Consider the following 25,341-nt stretch of genomic DNA (forward strand, 5'->3'; position numbering starts at 1 on the left):
TGTACAGTTAAACCACGCCCACCGGCAGAGTCGATGGCGTCATTGGATTCGACAGTGATGGGAACTCGAGCGAGCGCTGGTATGTTTCTCCCAAACCAATAAAAACCTCTCGATTTCTTCTTTATCACTTGAACAGGGAAGTAGGCAGGACTCGCAAACGCGCACCACACACCTCCTCGACTGTTGTCAGCTGTGAGTGTGTGTAAAGCCCGTACCCTGTCGTCGCATTTGGTTCAGGGTTTTAACTGCCAAGTTATCATCTCGTGTGAGTAGCAGTAGTTAAACTTCTGTAGCGCTAACTTAACCGTGTTTATTGTTGCATGTAAGTTAGCTAGCTAGATGTAAGCTAGTTGCTGTTTGCTAGCTGTAAAGCGGCAGTTTAGGGATTTGTTGCTTGTCAACTCATGTTTGCGCAACAGCATTTGAAGCTAAGGGCTGATGACAGGGCGGTTTTCAGTTAAACAAGATGTGTAGCAGTTTAATAGCAGCATAATCTGAGCTGGTTTCGCCTGGATGTCAGTAGCTAGCTAACTGTCCATGAGCAACAAGATGTCAGCTCGTGTTCTCTTTATGTGTTAGCCGAAATGTATTCAGCTTTATCACGGTGTTCTGCAGTAACGCTTAGCCCTCTAAATACGGGATTTGGTGGAGGATTTGACTAATATCATTATAGTTTGTTGTGTGACAGGCTAAGTGTGGGAGCTAGTAACGATCTCACAATCACCATCAACAGAAATCCACGTGCTGCCCCTCTGAGTGTTGTTTTTATGTGAGGGATTTTATGTCAGAGATGACATGAGTTTTTAAGTTTGTCGATTGCTAGCTTTATAGAAATGCGTTTCAGATTTTTCATTGTCAACGCAGTCTGCAGGTCTAGTTATGGGTAAAATAAAGCAGTCTGTGGTGAAATAAATGAAAAGTACTTCCTGATTTAGCTCATTTACAATGAGTCACACGGAAATCTTAGTTTGTCCTCTCTCTCAAATATGTTGGTCCCTATCTTTGAAAGTTGGATAATTGAGGAAGTAAAGGAACAGTGCCAGAACCAGACAATTTCGGTATTTTTCTAAACATATGACTAAAATGATAATTGCATATCAAAATTACATTTATTTTTTAAATTACACTTAACTTGATAAAGGCACTTGGAGATTACAAGGTAGTACAACATGTAAACCATACCATGGTGTTTCATTATTATTTTTTTTAACCTAAGTTCCTAAGATTTCGACTTATTTTTTTCTTTTTACAAAATGAACCAAAACACTGACAACTAGAAAGATCTTGGGCAGATAATGAGAATAAATGTGAAACAAAATTTAAATCATACTAACTAAAAAGAAATCAGGGTTGAATTGAAATCAAACACTTTTACTAAGCTTGTTTACAAGATATTTAGTCAATGCTGATCTACAGAGAAAACCATAAAGTATACATACTTACTGTTGACTAATCGGTAGGTACAACTCTAGGTTAATCAGTCAATTCTTCTTTGTCAATTATTATGGTTTTTGTTGTTGTTTTTAGTATTTGATGTTTTAGGATTATGATGGAGAACATAGCCAAATTCTAAGAATGTAATGTTGGAAAATGTCTTGTTTGTGTGTCCAATAATCCACAACCCAAAGATATTACATTTTCAAAAAAAGTCTGCAGTGATTATATAAAGTTATTTAGGGTGCTACCAGCCCAGAGCAGAAGTCCATTGAATTCAAATATTAGGCGAGGACTCACAAACTTTCTTCTCACATTATTCTTTTTTATTAAATCATTGGCTGCATACTAATTGTTATGCAGGCCTGGTACCTTCATGTTAACTAGGATGCATTCTGTATTTGTTGGTTGATGGTTTCTTTAACATGTCAAAAAACATTGTTACATTTTTATTTACTGGATTATTTTTTTGTCTGCTTTTTAGAGAAAATGAACAACATCCCCCTCTCTCGCTCTGAGGTGTTTGGGGAGCTGAGGAAGGAGCTGCATGAAGATGTGGAGTTCCATCAATCCGATGCTCACATCTTCATCATCATGGGGGCATCGGTGAGAGCAGGGGAGGGGCGTCATAATCTAGACAGTGATTTTATAAGTAAGAGCTAATGATCTGGATGACACACAATTTACTGTGTGATTCAGAAAAGCTGTTAGGACCAACCAGCATGTACCTTTGCTCTGTGTTTCCTTATTAGTTTTGGCACATGCAGAGTAGGCCACTTACACAAGAATTGTTTGCCATAATTTCAAAGAAAGTGTGTTGAAACCTTTAGAAATACTGCAATAATTGCACATAATGTGAATAAGGAAATGTTGAAACTGATTTCACCAAGCTTATGCAAACAAGCACCACAGAGTCATCCGAGCTTTCAAAAGCCTAAAATTGAGACAGTAAAACCTCAAGGTTCCTCTTTGCTTATCATTTCAATATTGTGCATCGCCTCAGACTCGGTATCATTCAAAAACCAGCATCAATGTGAGACCTGAGTTTTGGTCCTGTGACATAAATATTCTTTTTAAAAGCTTACTTTTCCTAGCATAAACCTATTTCTTGCAGAAACCTTTTTGTCTTCATTTAATGAACTCAAACAATGCAAAGTGCAAAATGCATTTGAATGCAAATGAACACCCTAAATGCATAATTTTTATTTATTGTATCAACACAAACATTTATATAACAACTTTGCTTACATGAAATACAGTGGTAAAAACATTTAAAATTAGGTATGCACATTTTAAGCCATTTCTTTAACCGATAGTCGGCTACCTTAATCGATTGATCATTAATAATTTATGAAATGAGTTGGATGTTTTTCTACTAGAAAACCATTTTTTTAACTACTGACATGACCTATGTTTGACCCAAAATCAGAGTAGGCTACATTCAGAGTTAAAAGAACAAGTAAACTCAAAGTTACTTGAATGATAAACTTTGAGCGCAGCGCTCTGCGGCAATTCCGAGCGGTCCGCGGCGCCAAGGGTAGGGCTCCGCCTAGTTGGGTGGCAACAGCCAGCGCAGAGCGGTTTAACGTGGATCATCTGTAGGCGGCTTAAGTAGCCTGTCCTGTCTGATACTAAGCTCTCAGCCTGCGTTACCGAGAAGCTGCTTCTGTTCAAGATGCTTAAGGATGAGCCTCAGATAGCTAAACCACACAGCCACCAACAACAACTCTGTGGAATTTTCACAACTTTTTGCTTCAGAGTTCATCAACAGGACTGCCTCACCGGCAATTTCCACTGGATGCGGACCGTCTGCGGATCCGCTCCGGAACGTCAGCGGAGTCACTAGGTTTCCATTAAAGTCAATGTGTGTATTTCCACTGACTGCGAAACGGCTGCGTTCCGACTGCGTCCCAGCTCTGGCGCTCCGCAGCCCTCCGGAGCAGATACGCAGAGCTTCTATTTTTGCCGGACGCCGGAGAGCTCCGCAGCAATTCAGCACACGGCAGATAGTGCGGGACAGGAGGTCGAGCACAGAAACAAAATAAAAACCCGGTTAATTTTCAAAGTAAAATACACCGTGCTCACGGCGGATCCTATTTCCCTGCACTACACCTTGAAAACACAGCACAGAGTTGTTTCCCCTCTACTCCTCTGGATGGAAACAAACTGTTGTTGGTTTTGTGGTTCTATTCTATGTGAATTCGCGAGATATTGTGGGTCCTCGTGACTACAGCTGTCAGTCATGGCCGCAGCCGTGCCATGACAAATCCGGACCTAGTGGGTATTGATGGACGGCGGAGCCGGTCCGCAGACGTTCCGCATCCAGTGGAAATCCGGAGTCTGAGCAGAGCGAGGCATGCAGCGACTTTTTTCTTCCTCAGAGGGCAGGTTCGGCCGAACCATTGAGAACTTTGTAAGTGTACAGAAAGTTTATTATAAAGACAGTAGCGTTCATGTTTACATGTGGGCGCCATCTCGAAAACAGTCATGACCAGTCGAATGACGAACGCCGTGCAACCAGTAACCAGTAACATAGCTCAAATACAGCGTTCATTATATACAAGTTCTCAATGGTTCGGTTTACATGTAGGGACCCTCATTATGCTACCATTGAATTGTGGTGCTATTTTGAGCCTTGTTAGTGGTATAAAATAGCAATTTACCCTCTGCCCTGAAAGCTAGTGTTAGCAGCTAATCACTGGTTTGCTGTAGTTTGTTTCAAGCTAGAGACACATTCGATTAGCATGAAAACATATCCCAGAGAACGATCGACTCGGTACACATGTTATTTACCCCTAGGTTCATTTTGCGCCGGAATTGTCCTTTTAATATCTTTTTATCGATCCATAGATTAATCATTAAAATCCCTATTTAAAATTGTGCAATTTTTCAAAGAATAAGTAAACCAAAATTAACAATCCAACCAAGCATGAAATAGCACAGTGCAGTTTACAGTTTGTGAAAATCAATGTCACAGACTCAATTTGATTGTTACTAGAAAAATATTGGCGTTTAATGCACATGCCTAATCATAATCAAAGTTAATTTCTTTTACTGCTAAAACAACCCCTCAATAAGTTGATCTATCTGAATATGATAAGAGATGTTCTCTTTTCACCGTTTTACTATTTCCTCATACTGAGCAGGTGTCGAGTTCAGGAACTAAAACCATTTCAGGCATTCTGAAATCTTTTTGGCCAGTTTCCTCATTTCTCAATGTTCCTCTCTTTGCCTTCTCCTTCTCTACCAGGGCTTCAGTCTATCTACATGTCTCTTTCTCATTCATTTGTTTCTATGATTTAAATAAGACATGCCTAACACTGTTGTAAATGAAGACACAATTTTACAGAAACGTGGTTCTATCTATGATAAAAATGTAAACTGCTTTGCTTTTACTGCTCAAACCGTATTTTCTAAAGAACCTTTTTTTTGCAACTTTTTTTGTTTCCATCACGTGTGGAAAAACATTTTTGTTCAGGTTTTTGAACATCTCGTCAGGCTACAGTCATTCATTGGCTGTGTCTGCCTGACTCTTGCACGGTTTGCTCTTGGGAGAATAGAGTGGCGCTGTTGCAGATTTTTGCAGTGTCACTGACAGTCAGCGTTTTTCTTTCAATGTCATACACAGGCAGGTCAGGAAGGGCTGGGCTGTGTGCAATCTCACTCTGGTTACTTGTTTTATAGATACATGTGTGTTGCTCCAGCTGTTATAAATGGCTGCACTGCAAGCGTCTTTTTCATGTTTATCACAAAGTGAATACATACAGTCACAGACATTTTCAAACCTTCACTTGCTGCTTCTAATTCTAATAGTTATAGGTGTTCAGCTTCATGATGACATGCAAGGTTTGTTCAACAGGTTTGTCCTTTGCTTATGTTGTAGGGCATTTGTACATATAAGTTCATATGCATAGCTAAGTTTTTAAGTGACATTAAAGGCAGATTTCTGTTCAGTTCCTTTCATCATTTATCAGTTATTATTTTAAACGCACCATCTTAAACAAAGAAGCAGGGTTAACATGAGTTGAATTCCCAGCTGAGCAATACTGTCTTAAAGGCAGATGTTAGATTGTGATTTAGGCCAGCAGGAGGGTGTTATGGGAAATACTTTTAATTAAGTTGACTTCTGTCTTGTCCTTGTATTGATTTGAAGTTTGCCTCAGGACATCTCCGATTTCTGAGCGTCTCCTGTCTGTCTGACACTGGCATACAAGCTCTTTTTTAGTAGTAGTAGTAGTAGTAGTAGTAGTAGTAGTAGTAGTAGTAGTAGTAGTAGTAGTAGTAGAAGACAGTAAAGCCCTTGTGTTGTCGTGTGAAACATGTTAACCGCTATCGAAAGTTCAATTGGTTAGCTCTTATAGTTAAACCACTAAGCAAGAGGTTCTTCAGCATGATTTCAGTTAGCACCACGACAGTTTTTTGTCTCCACACTGTCTGTCGGTGGTTTAGCAATTGCTTTCAGTGGGATTACTAAGGTTGCATAATTCTTAAATGGCTAAAGCAACCTGCTTACCTGTTGCCAGACGGTGTGACCTGTAGTGCTGCAGCATATTGAGTCGGAGATGGAAAATAATGACCACTTTGGCACTAGTTAAATACGCTGCACAGTAACCTGATGATTGTGTTTGTGACACATATTTCTGATTTTGTGTTTGCACCTGTAGGGGGATCTGGCAAAGAAGAAAATCTATCCAACGCTATGGTGAGTGAACCTCTGACCCCAGTGAAGGCTTTTGCATCCGTAGCACAGCAGAGAGGAAGGATACTTCTAATCTGGACTGAAGCTTCTGAAGTTTGAACCCTATGTCTCTCTGTTCTCTCCCAGGTGGTTGTACAGAGACGGCCTCCTCCCTGAGCAGACGTATTTTGTGGGCTTTGCTCGCTCTGACTTGACGGTTGATGACATTCGGACTTCTTCCATGCCATACCTGAAGGTAAAAACTGAGCCTTTTGAGATGCAACTCCCTATAATCTTTTAACAGATTCATATTTTTTCTGTGTGGAAATTTACAGCAGATAGTTAACACTTTGTAAATAATAACCTTTCAAAGCAAGAAAATAATGTGTGCAGGTCCATCTTCCATCCCCTCTGTTACTCTTCTTTCCTCTGTTGGTTTAATCCTTAAAGCGATGAAGAACCTACAGAGAGTTACTACTTAATCTGTGGTTCCACTTGGCTTTATAGTGAGTTTAAGCTTGTTGTTGTTCAGCTGGCCGACCTGCAACTTTACCGTTTTGGTTCACTCTCACCCCTCTCACAGCATTGTTTTCGGCCACAGCTGGCAGCTGTTTTCATCGAAAGAAAGGTCTAAAAACCTGCTAACAAGTTTGCCATGTCAACTTAAAAGATGACATGGCAGTGTTGTTTTTACAGCTTGTTTCTGCTGCCCCCAAGTGGCTAAACTAAGCTCCTAGTGGAGTTATATAATCAGTCAATTTATATTTTTAGAAATACAATAAATCTTTCCAGTTCATGTATTGTCTAGTCCTCAGGTCCTGGTGACTCTGGATGAAACCATTTTTTTCACACACACGACTCCATTTTTCAAAATTGTTATGAAATCCATTCATGTGTAAATGTTACTACCCTCTGACGCAGGTGACCGATAAAGAGGCAGAGCGGTTGTCAGCCTTCTTCAGCAGGAACTCGTACATCAGTGGGAAATATGCAGATGAGAGTTCCTTCTCCAAACTCAACACGCACATCCTGTCTCTGCCCGGAGGACCAGAGGCAAACCGTCTCTTCTACCTGGCGCTGCCTCCTACCGTCTACCACGATGTTACCAAGAACATCAAGCATTGCTGTATGAGCACAAAGTCAGTACACTTCTCTTACTAACTGCTCCTTCGTCACACTGTTTACTTGTTGTTTGGCCTGCTATGTCTGAAAGTCTGTACTATTTACACACTGAACTGAAATTCAACAGTGAGTGGTATGTCTTAAAGCTCCAATGATGTCCCTTGTTGTACTATTCAGGCATTCTTTGGAAATATGTACCAAAACCTTACCCTTTTAATTCAAAGCGTCGTTGTTTTACTGCATGTTAGTGCATACAAAGAAATCCCTAAAATGTGATTTAAAGATTTTATGTCACCATAAGACGGCACTAGTACCATGGTTCAGAGGTGTGCATTTGGGTGACTGCAACATTACCAGCATCACTGGAAGTTTTGGGTGCTTTTATAGGTGCAGCCATACACTGGTGTTTCTATTATTGTGTCCACTCCATTTATACCAATGAGAGTAGGCTGAACAACATCTCTGTTTAATACAATACAGTTTTAGCACTGCAACCTACATCCTCCAGAATGGTCATATAAAATATATATTAAATCAACACCTCTCTACAATAGTTTCAACAAAAACTGAACATTATAAAGAGAAATAGTTGCCAGTTTATTAGGTACACCTAGCTAAAATATGATGTGTATATATGACGCCTAAGAGAAAAACGTTTCCTTACTTTTGTTCTCATCTGGTTTCTTCATAAGTAGGTCTGATGGAGGGAAAAAGTGATCCTCAACAGCTTCTATCATCAGTGTTCTCTGGTTCCTTAGTATTTGTTGTTTTGCCTTACATACTTTTAATTGAATTTAAGTGGAAACCCAATTGTGTTCCATTAATGTGTCATTGTGATCATGAGCAAATTACATTTACCCATGTATCCAGCTAATTTAATTATCTCACGTTGCTGTATTGTGTGAGCAGTTGCGGGCTGCAAATGTTCCACCCAAAACAAGTTCCTTCCCGAGACCATTTTGCAGAGCCAGTGTCGCTGCGTCCGGAGCTTAGCGCCGCCCAGGACGATTGTGATTGGTTTAAAGAAATGCAAACAACCCAGAGTATTTTTTTTCTCCTATCATGGAATGTATGTGTGGTGTAGCCAGACCTTACTCCTCATCGCTGTGGAGATAGGGCTGGCAATGCGAGACTATGAGAACAATCAAAGTGGACACAACTTGAAATGTTCCTTTCTTTTCTTCTCTGTGTGTGTGTTTGTGTTGTGTAGAGGCTGGAACAGGGTGATCGTAGAGAAGCCGTTTGGACATGACCTTCAGAGCTCTGAGGAGCTGTCCACTCACCTCTCCTCCCTCTTCACTGAAGAACAAATCTACCGTATAGATCACTATCTGGGCAAGGAGATGGTGCAGAACCTCATGGTGCTCAGGTGAGAAAACCATCTTCAGATTAGGGCCCTTTTTTACGTGCATTTATTTATCATCTGATGCCTCGTAAAGATTATGATTGTCAAATAGGATAACATTGCTGGTAAACATACTGTATGTAGAGGAACAAAGCCTGACTGGCTTTAATTAAGCGGTAACCGTAAAGGAGCTACACCCACTCATAGGTTATAAAATAACAATATCCAATAGAGTGAAAATAAAATCTACCTGGTCAGATTGTGAGAATCAAAGCAGTTATCAGTTGGGAGAATGGGCTTAATTAAACTGTATCACCAGAAATATATATCTTTCTTCTTAGAGTTGTTGGTATTTCTCCCTGAGCTTTGTAATCCATTGTGTGGGCAAAGATCATTTTCTTTTCTTTTTTTTAAATGTTAAGGTAATTTGGTTAGGTTTAGAAACGCTTCTGTCACGAACAGCCATCTTTTCACGCTGTGCGTGTGTGTTGCCGCTGAGCAGAGAACGATTTTGTGATGTTCATTGCAGGTTTGGGAACCGAATCTTCGGGCCAATCTGGAACAGGGACAGCTTGGCCTGTGTAGTTCTAACCTTCAAAGAACCGTTTGGCACTCAGGGCCGAGGGGGCTACTTTGATGATTTTGGCATCATCCGGTGAGTGGGGGAAAAAATCCCCAAAGTTTCTCTTTGTATGCTAATTTTCAAGTTAATAGACCAGGTTTAAAGTGAAGTTATACAGGAATGAACAGAGTAGTACCAGGAGCGTCTATACTTAACTACTTTTCATTAGTAAATAATCATTGGTAGCTTCCTTTAGACAATGGAAAGATTTTACCAGTTTTAACTAGGGCTGTCAGCATTAACGCATTAATCGCGATGCGATTAAGGGTCGAGCATAATGCGTAAATGTTTTTTTTATCGTATTAATCGCATGCTGCCATTTATTAATTTATTTTCACTTCACTCGGCTTTGCGTCATACCTAACAGGTTACTATTTTGCCGTACTTCCTCGTAACACATCCTGCTGCTGCAGGAATAGCAACGCCAATTTTGGTGCCTCATTCTGGTGCCACTGATATGTCTGCACTTCTCTCTGATGCTCTGAAACACGTTACAGTCAAAAGAAACATCGCTGCACGTGACAGTAGTTAACACTATACTCGACAGCAGCTAACGTTAGCCTACCGCTAGCTAGTAGCTAGATTAAACACGGTTACAATGCTGACAGCTAGGATTCCGACACCGGGATTAACAATCTGCAGCTGCTGTTGTCGGAAAAACACAGACGGTGCGTTCAATGAAACTGGTAATTTACAGCCTCGTGGTGCATTCTAAGTTGTTGTTGTTGTTGTTGTTGTTGTTGTTGTTGTTAAATTCAAATGTGTGACTAGATTAAATATATAATAAACAAATACAAATCTTAAAATCAAGTTCATAAAGTCACTTTCTTTGCATTCATTTGATTCCCAATCAAGATACACTGGTAAGAATGGCGTTCCATTGTTAATATGTACTTAAAAACAGTCCTGATATGCAAAATAATAGAATTTTAATCGTGATAAAACATGCAATTAATCGCGATTAACTATAGACATTCAGCGATTAATCGCAATTAAGAAAATGTAATCGTTTGACAGCCCTAGTTTTAACACATAAGTTATAATTGTAAGGAACAGCCATCACATTGTCTTTTGTGTGACCAACTGTGCTTTTTGTCCTGATCAGTGATGTCATGCAGAACCACTTGCTCCAAATGCTCTGCCTGGTTGCCATGGAGAAACCAGCTTCCACTAGCTCGGATGATGTCAGGGATGAAAAGGTACAAAATCGTCTCCCAGAGAGTCCGACCTCACTCAAACACCACTACAATTATATTATAATATATATATTATAATTATATGTTATGGTTTGGGTTTCTAATGGAGGGATTCTGTTCTCTTGTGTTCCCTCTTGTAGGTGAAGGTGCTGAAGTGCATCGCTCCAGTGTCCATCTCAGATGTGGTGCTGGGTCAGTACGTGGGGGATCCAGAGGGTGAGGGAGACGCCAAACTGGGTTATCTTGATGATCCCACAGTTCCTAAAGGGTCAACTCAGGCCACCTTCACCACCGCTGTACTCTATGTGCACAACGAACGCTGGGATGGTAAACACACCATGCCCTTTAAAAAACAAATCCTACTGATCTCACATTTCCCCCTGCTCTTTTATAATGCATTGGCATTCAAATGTTTGACTCCTTAGGTGTCCCTTTCATTCTTCGCTGTGGCAAAGCTCTGAATGAGAGGAAAGCTGAGGTGCGGCTTCAGTTCACAGATGTCCCAGGGGACATTTTTGGAAATCAGTGCCGCAGGAATGAGCTAGTGGTTCGTGTGCAGCCCAACGAGGCCGTCTACGCCAAGATGATGAGCAAAAAACCTGGCGTCTACTTTAGCCCTGAGGAAACTGAGCTGGACCTCACCTACAAGAGCAGATACAAGGCAGGTTCAAGTTGATTTAAACAACAGGACAAAGGAAAGATAACTAAGCTATTCAATTTCTTAACCATAGTTTTCTAATTTAAAAAAAAAAAAAAACAACACAAAATGTGCTTTTTGTTTTCAGGATGTGAAGCTTCCTGACGCTTACGAACGTCTCATCCTGGACGTCTTCTGTGGGAGTCAGATGCACTTTGTACGCAGGTCTGTCTTAGTTTTTCACTACTGTTGTCTCACGTTACTACTTGTAAACTAGCTGTTAAAATAGCATGTTGCTTCATGCGAGCTACAAGTTCTTCACACTAGATGGCGACATAGTGCATCTTTTCTCTGCCTCAGACAGAAGGAAACGTGTCGTAAAAACCTTAGATATTTTAGATTTGACTCTGTTGTTATGTCCTCCACCACATGATGAATTGTTTGTCACTGCAGTGATGAACTAAAGGAAGCATGGAGGATCTTCACACCTCTTCTTCATCACATAGACAGAGAGAAGCCCAAACCTCTTCCTTACAAATACGGAAGGTAGGAAATGTTATTCACTACCCCAGTTTGAAAAGGAGTTGATAAAGAGTGTTGATTGTGATTGTTTCTTTTCTTCTTAGCCGTGGCCCAACAGAAGCAGACGAGCTTGCAAAGAGAGTTGGATTTCGCTATGAAGGCACTTATAAATGGGTCAATCCTCACAGACTGTGAATTTTGATGAGATGAGGGAGGAGTAGAGGTATGATAGTAGGAGGAGTGCAGCAGGGTAAGTGAGCCGTCTCATTATCCAATACTGGAGAGTAGCAGAAACAAGCTTTTTTTACTCAGGTATGGCAATTATTCCTTGGAGCCAGTTCATCAGACATTCAAAAGAGAAATGTGAATTTATGTGGTCATCATGGGCATATACCAGCTTTTGTGGTAGTTTTTTTTTTTTTCCTTCATATATTACATATACAGCAAGTTTTCTTTTTTTTTTGAGGTGGGACCAAGTCACTTGGAGAGGGAACAAAAAACAAAATCTGATGTTTTTGTGAACAAAATAACTGTCTGATGAACTAGCTCCATGTCCCTGTCTCTATTAATTAGGTCTTAATTTGTCAGGATGACTGAGTAACAAGAGCAGAGCAACAACAAAACACTCAGCTGAGTCATGCTTACTCAGCACTGTACCAAAGATGGGAAATGAACACCGCGGAGATGAGAAACAACAGGAATGATTGTTCGCCAGCTGTCACTCTTAATAACCATTGTGATTGTAATACTATTATGCTTTGACTGCAGTTATTAATCACACTTAGTGTAATTTATTTTTATGCCTCCTCTTTAAGATAAATAGCCTCTGTGTTTTGCAAAGGGCAAAGCATTCATACTTATAGTCTTAAGTGTCCTTATGGACAACCAAACAAGCTCTCTGTCTTGGTTAGTAGCCTCCAACTGAGCTTCATTCCCTTTTTGTTTACATGTTTTCTTCTGTGTTTAAGTTACTGAAGTTCATTCCATATTTCAAAGTATTCAGACAGCAGCAGTGTCTACCACAGGTCAACAGTGAATGTCTTTGTAATGACGTACTGAATACTGCTGTTAACTGCACACTCGTATGTGAAGCTTGCTACATTCCCACTACTTGTAATAAACTTTTTGCTTCTCTGGTAACGTGTCTCATGCTTTGTGGGTTTTATTGCTTCAAGCACTGAAGTCACTAAACTTAATCACTAATGTTGTGATAGGTGTATCAGCATTTAAATACAAATCTTAAAAGAAATAGTTTTGACAATTGGCTTTCTTGCTCAGAATTAGATGGGAGGATCAACACCACTCATGTATGTACGCTAAATGTGAAGCCAGCAGGAGCTTAGCTTAGCATTAAAAACCTGAAGCAGGAGGAAACAACTAGCAAAAAAAATACGCCTCTCAACCTCACATATTAACATGTATCTAAGATCTTTGTGAATTTGTACAAAAAAAGTTAAGTTGAAAACAATTTGTGGGTTTATGGCGTCATTAAGCTATTTCTTGGCCAATGTCCCGTAAAACCACAAATTGTCATTTTGGTTTTTGTAAAGATTAAACAACTGAGGTACATGTCTATTAATGATTAATTAGAGATACACTTGGGCTAGCCGTTTCCCATTTTTATGCTAAGCTAATCGCCTGCTAGTCCTAGCTTCAAATTTAGCATATAGACACGAGTGGCAAAAATATTGTCATCTAACACAAAATGTCAAATTAAATTTTGGGGGATTTGGTTGACACTCCTAGAGAAATGAATTCACTAATTGCAATGCTACAAAGATGTCAGTTGTCTCTAGTAGTTGTCTGTCCTAAAAGGGTAAGCACACACTGAATAGTAGAGTCTGCTGTAAAAAAAACCTACTGTATTGCGGTTTAAAATGTCAAGCATATTTCACATCCAGCCACAAAACAAACTGATGTTACAAGTTTTTATTTTGACAGCTTTTGTAAATGTCATAGGGGTAAAGCTGAAAGGCCAGTATTTCCTCCAATAACTCTTCCATATTTTAACCTTTCTCTGAATAAGGGAAAAGAGCTTTCTGTAAATTTAACTTTCATCCTCCTAACACTGCAACAGTTTACTGTTATTCAGTCTCTTTATTTAAGGTTTTGTCACGTACATAAAACAATATTCTGGCTGTATTTTTTTTTTTTTCAACCAAAATTCCCACTGCAGTGCCGTGTATTTAAATCATTGCCTCTAATGCAAGATTAAAAAAGGATTCCAGCGATGATTTGACAACAGAATTAGTTTATTCACAGACAAATGTTTACAAACATTATTTAACACATAAGCCATAACTGAGTGAAAACGATGTCAGTCAGGGTCACAACAACAAATGGAATAGTGGACGGATGTTAAGTAGTTAAGTCTTTGGTTTGACAAGAAAAGACAATGGCTAGACTTAGCAACCGTGCATTCTAAGGCACTTGCATTACTTTTTGTTAAAAACAGTTGCTGTGCGATCAACAGTATGTTAATACTGTACAGGACAAGAAAAACCATAGTGAATTTTGTAAGACACTTTAGAGCACACACAAATATTTAAGTGAGGTATTACATATATATATATATATATATAATTAAAGAACTTATCATGCTGGACGAGCATTCACTAGACGACAACAACGTTAGAAACTGATAAGTCCCTCTACAGAAAGCTGTTTCTTTGCCCTGAGTGGTTGGCCCTGCCAAAATCTGAATGCATGATGAAGTGCCATAAAAACATTGTACAAATGTTACTAACTGAATGGCAGTCAAGGGTTGACTAAAATGAGTCAAACGTTTTTAAAAACTGATATTGAATTATGATCATTTTGACATCCAGTAAAGTCTGGATTACTTTAGTGTTTTCGATTCTGCTACGGTCTAGAAAAGTGACACCATGCATTCGGATTTTGAAAAAAAAAAAATATATATATATCTCAGGCAAAAACAGCTATCTGACCATCGCATGGGGAAAGAAAATCCTTCAAAAATGATCCTTCAAGTTTCATGTAAATGTCAGGAAATGAAAGAAAGCACTTAAAAGAAACCCAGTGTTAAGGACAAAGTGGTAAAACGAGAGCTGAACGCACACATTATGCAACCTCTCCAACTCCAACTGGCTGGAGCCCTTTTAGTTGCATGACAGCTGTGGAATGACTGGTCATCCCCCGTCTATTTCTGATGGGTAACAGGTGAGAACTGGTAATGGTTTCCACTTAGAAGGCACTTGGTCAGTTTGTTGTTTTTCACATGTGCTCTGGGTGGTTCTGCAAACAGCTTATGAACTCTGTGACTGGATGGCCCTGATAGCAGATCTGATACACTGCATTGAACAGTGGGAACCTGGGAGGAAGGAGGAGGTATTGTTGAGTGCAAAATAATGCTGGTGATCTATGACCTACTTTTTAACCAGCGCACATGATTATGAACGTGTTGTGTTGCTGCCTAACTTACTTGTCAATTAGTTTTTTGTGCTTGAGGATGAGATAGACCTCGGCTGCTGTTGCTGGTCCCTGCAGCTTCTGACCGTTCAGCATCTCTTTCTCCAGCTCCTCAATGGACTGAGAAGAAACATGACATGCAGAAGTGTAAAGTATTTTTTTAAATGATAAAAGAGATGGGTCCACGCACTCAATTTTACTCTCACTTAAAATTATATTTAAAAAAAAAAGTCAGTATGTGACAGACTGTAAATTAACTTTATGGACCACCATGCTTAAATATATATATATTTTTTTACGTTAAGTATTTTCTGAAGGATGAGTTATTTTTCCCTTTCGGTATTATATAAAAAGGCTGAAAATTTTGTTTTCATTTTTCAATATTTTTTATTTAAAGGTGCTCTAAGCGATGTTGGGTGACGTCACTTCTTGTTGACGTTCGAAGTATTGTCAAACAAAACTGAGGCTAGCTCACCCCTCCCTCATCCCGTCCCCTCCCCCTCCCTTCCGCGCACTAACCCCCCCAACCCCCACCCCCAACTCCTTCTTGTCGGTTATTGGCTGAACACTGTTATGTTTCGTGGTGCAGGTTGGCGCAGTTTGTTTTTGTTGCCGTTTGTGGTCCGCGTTTTTTTTTTACAGTGTGTTCAGGGGACAGGCAGCTCGCGGATAGTGAGGAGATGTTTTCTGTATGCAACAAAAAATGTTGTAGCCTAAAAAACGCGTGACATCGCTTAGAGCTCCTTTAACAATAATTCTGTTACACAATACAAACACCTGGTTGTGGTTTTCGTTATGTCTGGTCTTAATTGTACCTCTTTATCTAATGTCTTTGTATTGTGTTATATTATTAGAATTAGAAAATAAATTTTGATGGAAAGTGAAAAACGCCCAAAACAGCAGGAGTGTCTTGGTAAAAGTGCATGTTCAAAACAACGGAAAATGTACTTTTTCCTTATTTAGTCCTTGACTAATAATGGCACAAGGCTTGTCAGTATTTTGTATCATATTGTAGTTAATATTAACATAATGTATTTCTATAGTTTAACTGAGTTTGAAAGTCGGTATGTGTAATTCACCACAATATGGATTTGCTAGTCTCAAGAAATGGCACGCACTAATTATTAATAAGTGTGTGGTGCAGAAACTGCAGTATATATAAAGGTGAATCATGTTTAAACTAAGTGGGTTAAAGCTGAATTTCATTTATTATTTCGTACAATTTTCTTATGTTTTATGGTGATAAAATGGTAGCTGCCTCTGTGCACAATATCAACCTTTTCTAGCATTTGCCAACCAATCGAGAGCAATCATCAGCTTTGGCTGCTGAATCTTCTTAAAATCCAAACAAGCTGGACTTTTTTCCTTTTCTCAAAAAAGGGTACAAATATTTCAAAATCTGAGCACTCACCTTCCCCGTCTTCACAAAAGCTTCGGCTACTTTGCGGTTGCGGCCGCCATAGCAGGTTGTGATGAGGTCAGCCACTCCGCAGCTCTCTAGGAAGGTTGCCGAGGACACGGGACCAGCAGTGCAGAAAATACGGGCGAAGGCAATCATCTCCATCAGGCCCAACCTGATCACTGCTGCCTTTGTGTTGTCTCCGAAGCCCAGACCGTCACAGAAACCTGCTCCGACCGCAACAATGTTCTGAAGGACGGATGAGCAAGTGTTAGCAAAGACTGCAGGTAAAAGAGCTGAAGACGCACCTGGATACCTTGGACAGGATGCAGACTCTGAATCTAAATGCCCATTACAATTTCCCAGAGCCTAACATAACGCCTTCAAATGTCTTGTATTGTTTGTTTGACATACAGTCAGAAACAAGATATTCCATTTACAATAATGTCAAAACAGAGAAAAGCAGTATAAATAAAAAATATATTCATTATAAATCTGCAAATGCTGGGCCTTTAAAAAATGTAAACAGTGTTTCATTAAACATTTGGAGTGTATCCCAGGGGAAGATTTATTCAGTCAGTTGCTGCTTAGAGGCAAAACTAAATGTCAATTTCTGTGATTTGTCAGCATTCTTTTATTGGCAGTATAGTCTGTGTGTATATTATAAAGTAGTTTTCAAAGATACATTATATTTGTCAGGACTGCAATGCTGGAATGTAACTAAATACATTAGTTTTTTGTCTAACTTCTGCTCAGTGTACAAAGACAGAGCTGCAGAGAGTTTTGCAGCTGTCATGTTGCATAATGGTAATTTAGCAGAAGACTGAAACGGCATGGGCTCTGTTTAAAATCACATACTAACATACTAATCATACTAACAATGACATCAAATTGAGTATGTAGGGTGTTGACTGCACAGTATGTGGCCTGCCTAGATCAGAAAACATGGGATTCAACAAGTCATTCAGATTTGGCTCCCCCCCCCCCATTAGACCATTAAACCACGTAAACATGTTTTAGTAGAAACCCAAAATACAAGTATGGGCCTGAAAATGAGCATGATATGTCCCCTTTAAAATAATACTGGAAAATATTAAATTGATTGGAAGAGGTAATGTTGATTTACATTTGTGATAAACAAATTTAATTCAACGGTAGCTCGGACCGGTAACGCCGTAATCAATATGGTCATGTGATGCAGAGACGACATATTGCTTGAGTTTACTTCAGTGTTAACAGTCTGCTGGTAATGGCATACTTAACCGTTAATTCAGTAGGCAGTACATACAGACTGATTATGTAGTATGCAATACGTTAGTATGCGATTTTGAACACAACCATGAACTCCACTTTTGCTGCATGCAGCTGTGTTTTGTAATGAAAGCTCACCTTCAGAGCTCCACAGATTTCCACCACATCATACTCCTCTACCACAGTGACTCGGAAGTTGTTGGTCTGCATGAGTTCCTTCAGGAGAGCCCCGTGGTTTTTATTCTTACACCCTGCAAGCAAGAGGAAAAAAAACATGATTATCTTTTGGGATCTCTACAAGATGACTTGTTGTCACCACCACTTACATTGGTAGACTTTTATTAAGAGTCATGATTAAATCACAGTGATTTTGCATCTTTTAGAGTACAGCTGTAAAGCTCCAATTCCTCAAAGAAGTTATATTTGCCAGCACTGATCCAACAAATATTAATTCTGTCACACACTAAAGGAAATCCCATGAAGCATGCAGTCATATGCTGCGTACAAAGATGTAAAGAAAGCAAATGTCAAACTGAACCAGCCCACTTCATTCGTCATTTACACAGCGACTACCGTACAAAGCAGATTAAACTGTGACCCTCGTGCTGACGTTGCGGAAAGCTGGAACACAAACCATAACAAATATACTTCCTGCTTCAAGACTAAAACTTGCTGATTGCGAAGTTCAACTTTGCCCTAATTAAGCAACAACCCAATGCTAAGCAATCACAAAATAAAAGCAAGAAATAAAAAAAACATGAAAGCCAGTAATCAGACTAACCAATGGTGGTCTCACAAAACTTCTCATCAGCAACCTCATTGGCAATGTTGGCCCCCATCAGTACACTCATGGCGATATCGAGCTTCTCCTGGATCACATCAGAGATGAGTTTAAGTCCATCAGGTCCCTCGTCTACACCCTAGAGGAAAATAAACAAATACACAAGCAGTGTATTTACTTTAAGCCATCTCTAGCTGGTATTTGGGTCAAAGACCACACTGCACAACTGGTTTTACGGCTGCTTTAACCTGGACACAGACTGTATGCATCATACAACATGAAGTAGCGTCAAAAACTAAATTCAGAGACAAAAGGTGACAAAATTAAAAGAGCTATTTCCAACCTTGATGAGGGATATCCCTAGTGCATCAGTCTTTATCTTGCCCTTTATGGTGTCACACACTTTCCCAACAAACTGGTGTGGGATCACAAACACCAAAATGTCTGCGTCACTGGACGCCTCCACCAGGTCTGGGACGGCCAGCTGAGGAGGAAAAGGAGGGTGAGGAGGATGTTGTAAGAGATATGACATACATTAAAGTCTGGTTTAACAACCTGCTTTAGGAGCACATTCAGAAAACTGATATTATAAATGCATTATAAAAAGACTAATAATATTCTATTGTGAAAGAGGAAGCTATTTAGGGCAACAAGAACAAATGCAGATACAAGGCATAATGTGTCTGTACGTCATATTGGAAAAATTTGATATTGTGATTCTTTTGTTGTTTGCGATATACAGTATATTGCAATTTAAAGAACAGGACCAGCGTTTAGCACAGATGTAACCAGGAAACCAATAAATGAGACTTAATGTTGTCAAAATTACCAGACAAGGAGTCGATGTGGTGAATGCAAAACTTTGTTTTACTAAGCAGCTAACATTTCTTCAGCGTGACCTGAATGATGAGCATATTCACACCATGACTCACATTTCGTCCTCTGCGATGTCACTATTGCATGTGCTCACATTGGGATAGCAATGTTGATACAATATATTGTTCAGGCCTAGTCTGTACAAATAATGCCTCATGGAACCAAAATAACCATTACATCCATGCACTGAACAGGTAGCAAAGCAACAGGCAGAAAACTGAATTACTGTTGAATGGTGAGAAACTAACATTTTCTTACCACATTTGCTGGCAGCTTGTGACCAGGGAGGTACTTCACATTTTCATGGTCAGTGTTGATAATTTCAGTCAGTTTACGCCCATTAACTGTCTCCTCAAACACCCACATTTTTACGGTGGTGTCAAAATTTGAATTCTGAGCAGCATTGGCACCCACTATCTTGGCAATTGCAGAACCCCTGTATTGGTAATAGTTACAAGTTAGTAATTCATTTACATAAAACAAGTTTGATAAAATTCACATTGCATTTAAAAATCAGTGAATATTGACAGTAAAATGGAAGGAAAACAGTCAGTGTGGGTCCATGTAAGCAGAGGGGTTTGAAATGATCCAACATCCAGTGATTTTGCCTTTTAAGTCTTGATATGGTGTGGTCACCAGGTCATTAATAATCATGGCTCCTCCTGTGTTTTTTACTAGTTCCCTTTAAAGTTGCTGCTCTTTGATCACCAACTTCTGTTTTCTGGAGATAATGACCTGGCAGGCTGTATTCAAGATAAGCTGAAATATGTGGTTAATCTACCCCATAGACATAAAACAGTGTTATATCCATTATATGATCTACCCTCGACTACTGGTGTGGAGACAACACTGCGCCAAACTCCATTGAGAAATTTGATGAATTTATGTTTGTTACCATAGTGTTACATAGGGGTTAAACATGATTTTGAGGCAGTCGTCTAATAATTCGGAGCCAATACATAAATTCGGCATAAAGACAATACATCAATGAGCTTATTAAACTTTAAACGTGATTTATTTCCAACTCGTTGTGTATAAACAAAGATTTTAACTAAAGTAAATCTGTTTAGTTGATAAACTAACTAAAGATGTATGCCGAATTTACTAGAGGACCTACTTAAGATTCATCCACGGTTTGAAATTATGTTTTAGCACGCTGAGATTTTGAAGTAGACAAGGTTACAAGACAGTTGAATGGCGTTTGGCGTTACCCAAAGAAAACCACCCTTTGGAGGCTTCTGTTGGCAAAAATATAAAGCCATGCACATTGTAGATGGGTGATTAGATGGTGGCTGTAAAATAACAACAACCTATTTCTACTGTAGAGGTACTAAGAAGAGTTTCATCTAGCTAACATATAACGTAGTATTTCTGTTGCTGACAGGCAAAATCCCAGTAACGTTAACGTAATCGTGACTGACATATGGCCAGTTTTCTGTATACTCAGCAGATTTATTAGCACTAATCAAGGCTAAAACTGGCTTTTGTACCAGCTAGCTAACTAACGCTAGCTAAATGTTAGCTACAAATTAGATAATGGTATAAGTCAAACTTCTCTAACGTCACCATGGAAAATGCGGCTAACTGCTAGTTAACGTTAGCTGGATGGTTGCCATGGATGGTTGCCCGGTTGCTAACGTTGCTCAGTGATGCTAACGTTAAGTTGGCTAGCAACGGTTCGCTGGGTTAACAAGCAATTGGTAACACACAAAGATGCCAACGAACTCTAAAGTTAGCCATGTTAAACAGTTTATAGTTGACTACATTAACACATGAACTTGCCAATTCCCAGAGCCAATGATGCAGACTTTCTTCGGAGCTGCCATTCTTAAGAGGTAAATCGATGAATAGGAACCGACGCTGACTGACTGTGGACTTGCCTCAGTATGGTTATGCAACCGAGCGAGGTGCAAGCAGCACTACTGTTTTATTGGTCTGTCCGAGGGGAGACACTGAACCGCCCTTTAAAAGAAGGGCCAGTCTGGTCATTCATTCATCTAGCTGATTAGAGGTTATCAGGCTCAAAGTAAATCGGACAAAAGTCTCTATGTGAACTAGCACACATTGCTTAACGTTTATGGTGTAAAGATCGGCTTCATGGCGTGATCACGTTGTGTGCAAATACAAGAAAGCAACCTGGGAAGTTATTGAGGCTGCTTCAGTTATCTTATTAACCATACACAGTGGTGGGAAGTACTGTACCCTTCTTAAGTACTAATATGAGGTACTTTACTGAGTTTTTCCATTTTCTGCTACTTTATACTAACGTTACTACCGATACAAATATTGTGATTTTTATTCCAGAAGGTGAAGTAGTGAAAATAGTTGGGAATAACTAAATAAGTGGGAATGGTTTTAATTAGTATGGATTTCATTGAAATGTTGAATAATATCAAGTATTAAACAAAAGTGGAATATTTTAAGTTTAAAAAAAAGAAAAGTCATAGTATAGCTAGGTATGTCGAAAAGTCATAGTATATCGAAAAAAGTAATATAAAAGTCTAAGTATAGCTAGTATATCGAAAAAAGGCATAGTATAGTATGTCGAAACAAGTGCTAAAAAGTCATAATATATAGAAGGTATGTCGAAAAAAAGTGATAGTATAGTATGTCGTAAAAAGTCATAGTATGTTAAAAAAAATTATAAAAAAGTCATAGTATATTATATCGAAAAAGTCATAGTTTGTATGTCGAAAAAAGTGATAAAAAAGTCGTAGTATAGTATGTCGAAAAAGTGATGGAAAAAGTAATGGTATAGTATGTCAATAAAGTGCTAAAAAGTCATAGTGTAGTATGTCGATAAAAGTGATCAAAAAGTCTTACTATAATATGTCAAATATAGTCATATTACAGTAAAGTATGTTGAAATGTTGAAAGTCACGGTATAGTATGTTGAAAAAGAGATGAAATGGTGACTATACGTATATCAAAAAAGCCTTACTGGGAATTGAACCTGGGTCAGAGTCTGCAGTTCTTACTTGCTGGTGCTATTTGGAGCAGTGTTAACCACTGAGCCACTCTAATACCAAATAGAAGATGTTGAAAACAGTTATAGCATAGTATGTAAAAAAAAAGCCATTAAAAAGTCATAGTATGTCGAAAAAAAGTCATAAAAAAGTCATAGTATAGTATATCGAAAAAGTCATAGTATAGTATGTTGAAAAAAGTGATAAAAAAGTCATAGTATACTATGTTGAAAAAAGTCTTAGTATAGTATGTCGAAAAAAGTCATAAAAAAGCTATATGTATGTTGAAAAAAGTCTTAGTATATTATGTCGAAAAAAGTGAAAAAAGTCAAAGTATTCTATATTCAAAAATAGTCATAGCATAATATAGTATGTCGAAAAAGTGCTGAAAAAGTCATAGTGTAGTATGTCGATAAAAGTGATAAAAAAGCCATACTATAGTATGTCAAATATAGTCATATTACAGCATAGTATGTTGAAAGAGTCATGAAAAAGTCATGGTATAGTATATCAAAAAAAGTCTTAGTGGGAATTGAACCTAGTCAGAATCTGCAGTTCCTACTTGCTGGGGCTATTTGGAAAATAAAAATAAAAAAATATAGTATATCGAAAAGTATACATAGTATTCTATAGTATGTTGAAAGAAGTCACAGTATATTATATCTAAAAATGTCATAGTATAGTATGTCCAAAAAAGCCATAAAAAAGCCATAGTATATAGCACGTCAAAAAAGTGATAAAGAAGTTATAGTAGAGTACATCCCCCTCGCTCCCCTTTGCCTTGCCACATAAACCTGGGGAGGGCTGGTTCATAATAAGCCATGATTTGTCCCATTGTACCCCATTTTCCTCAGAGTGGGTCCAGTTACTTTTAAGCATTATCCTCTGTATCTTCACTCTGCTGGATCACTCATAGGAGCTCTGTATTCTGGATTTTAATGTTTACACTTTGTTTTTATGCTGATATGAGGCAACGCTATCAAATGAGAGCTCAGAACACACTTCACTACAAATGAAAAAGGCAGAATTATTCCGAGTTAGTTAAGTGTCCTTTGATTACTTTGCAAGTTTAATCTGCAGAAATCGATAAAAGGATGCATGTTAGGCTTGGGAGTCAACAGCAGCCGTGTTTGATGGGTAAATGGACAACCAAATGGATGATGTGGTGGCGCATTCTTCTTTCTTTAGGCAAATTGGGCTGCTCGGTCCTGACTAATTGATTGATTGCATGACTTGCTGATACAATCAAAGCCTGGCCTGATTTATGACGATAAATCAATTGAGTTTAAGTGGTGGAAGACACCTCCAAGTCCCACATCCGTCTTGGAGCCGACAGCATTGGTGGTTTAGTGTGGTAATAAGAAAGGCCTGGACCTCCCAGCTGACATTTACATACTATACTATGACTTTTTCGATATACTATACTATGATCATTTTTGACATACTATTATACACTATGACTTTTTATCACTGTTTTCGACATACTATATTAAGACTTTTGGATCACTTTTTCACATACTATACCATGACTTTTTCATTACTTTATCGACATTTCAATATTTGAATGGTTTTTGTAGCTGAAAGTATGCAGAAGTAGTAGGCGACCGAAATCGCATGGAAGAATCGGATAACAATACTGAGAATGCTGCTGAATCAGCATTCACACAATGATAGAAAATATAATGAACTAATACATTGTGATGCATTATTAATTTAAAGGTTAAGATTTGATTGATCCCTATGGGGAAATCATGCTAGCTGTATTAAAATGAGCTCCACCTTTACCAGTTGCAACAATGTATCAATAATTATAATCCAATAATACATAGCCTAATATTGTGAAATGGAACATTCTGCATAAAACATACTTTTGGTGCTTTAAGGACATTTTGCTGATAATATACTGCTTAAGTAACATTTTGAATGCAGGACTTTTACTTGTAATGCAGTATTTTATTGTATTGTATTGCTACTTACTTAAATAAAGGATCAGAATACGTCTGCACTGTGGCTATGCCTGACTAATGCCCTACACAGCTACACGCCTTCCTATATCATGTCTTCTCCCTGCTTTCTCCACAGTGCACTAGGGTGTGATGAATTTTCACTGTGCAAAAATTAGCACATTTAAAGTCATGAGAGCCATCACAGAAAGTTCACTGTGGGAGAAATCATTTGGTCTGGAGGACTGAAACAAAAGGGGAACTTGTTGCATAAGAGCTGGATCACCAGGGGAGTAGGAAGAAACAAAACTCCACATTCAGCAGTCGTTTCTAAAATCCTGCTTACGTCCTTCCAAAAGTTGAGACATTTTACTCAAATCCACAAATATCAAATGTCAGAGGATCACCAAAGTTAGTACCGTACATTATCTGTGAACCATGAATGTATGTACAAAATATGAAAATTGATCAAAAAGTTGTTGCAATATTTCAACTGGAATGTCGGAATTACAGTCATCCCCAAAACCAAGCGCTAGCGTTGCTGAAAATAATAAACAGGTGGATATCTGTACAGGAAATTATATCCATTGAAAAGAAAGATACTTCTAGCTTTAATCTTGAGTATAAATGATGACATAACACCTTGAAGTGAATAAAAGTAATGTAAAGTTAGCATTTAATCTCTAATATAACAACTGCTTTAAGTTAATTATTTATTGATACATCACCAGACTAAAATAATCATCCTTTCATACATCAAAATGAAAATGAAAATTTAAAAATGGAGGCAAAAATAAAACAAAACCTGAAAGCATGGCGGCCAGAGGACTTGTATTGAGATGCATGAGCTCATGCAGTGGACGCTGGAAAACACTCCAGCTGTTCATTTTTATTTACTGACAAATACAGTAGAAGCAGTTGTGACTGTATCAATACAAACAAAATAAAAATAGCCTCATAATTAAATTTTTGATAAATATACTTTTGATAAATAAACCTACAATCATATGTACAGAAAAAGAGACAGCTAAATACAAGTACAACATTACACAGATCAGACTATGCTAATATCATAAGATTATCCAATATTTACATTACATTACAGTTGATGGTATGACTGTGCTTGATAATAACACTTCA

The 25,341-nt window shown here is 38.5% G+C and overlaps 2 protein-coding genes across 5 annotated transcripts; one reads left to right on the forward strand and one right to left on the reverse strand.

Moving 5' to 3' along the window:
* Window positions 1–3: 3 nt before the first annotated feature.
* On the forward strand, window positions 4–12,696 carry g6pd (glucose-6-phosphate dehydrogenase). 4 transcript variants are annotated; one of them, XM_031316780.2, is made up of 13 exons: window positions 4–79; window positions 1,919–2,040; window positions 6,099–6,136; window positions 6,260–6,368; window positions 7,034–7,251; window positions 8,445–8,603; window positions 9,109–9,234; window positions 10,307–10,400; window positions 10,538–10,724; window positions 10,823–11,058; window positions 11,183–11,259; window positions 11,488–11,580; window positions 11,661–12,696. In XM_031316780.2, the coding sequence occupies exons 1-13, from the start codon at window positions 34–36 to the stop codon at window positions 11,749–11,751; spliced, it is 1,596 nt and encodes a 531-aa protein (XP_031172640.1). In that variant the 5' UTR covers window positions 4–33; the 3' UTR covers window positions 11,752–12,696. The 4 variants fall into 4 exon arrangements, with proteins under 4 accessions (XP_031172640.1, XP_035863692.1, XP_031172642.1 ...); XM_036007799.1 differs by having other exon boundaries at window positions 53–269; XM_031316782.2 differs by lacking the exon at window positions 4–79 and adding an exon at window positions 91–265.
* Window positions 12,697–13,787: 1,091 nt separating this feature from the next.
* On the reverse strand, window positions 13,788–21,323 carry LOC116062240 (glycerol-3-phosphate dehydrogenase [NAD(+)], cytoplasmic). The gene is made up of 8 exons (XM_031316887.2): window positions 21,075–21,323; window positions 19,551–19,728; window positions 18,760–18,900; window positions 18,417–18,555; window positions 17,774–17,886; window positions 16,397–16,633; window positions 14,999–15,105; window positions 13,788–14,887 (listed from the first exon to the last, which is right to left on the reverse strand). The coding sequence occupies exons 1-8, from the start codon at window positions 21,116–21,118 to the stop codon at window positions 14,791–14,793; spliced, it is 1,056 nt and encodes a 351-aa protein (XP_031172747.1). The 5' UTR covers window positions 21,119–21,323; the 3' UTR covers window positions 13,788–14,790.
* Between the last annotated feature and the right edge of the window lie 4,018 nt (window positions 21,324–25,341).

The sequence above is a fragment of the Sander lucioperca genome, chromosome 12 (genome assembly GCF_008315115.2).
Source record: "Sander lucioperca isolate FBNREF2018 chromosome 12, SLUC_FBN_1.2, whole genome shotgun sequence".
NCBI classification, from domain to species: Eukaryota; Metazoa; Chordata; class Actinopteri; order Perciformes; family Percidae; genus Sander; species Sander lucioperca.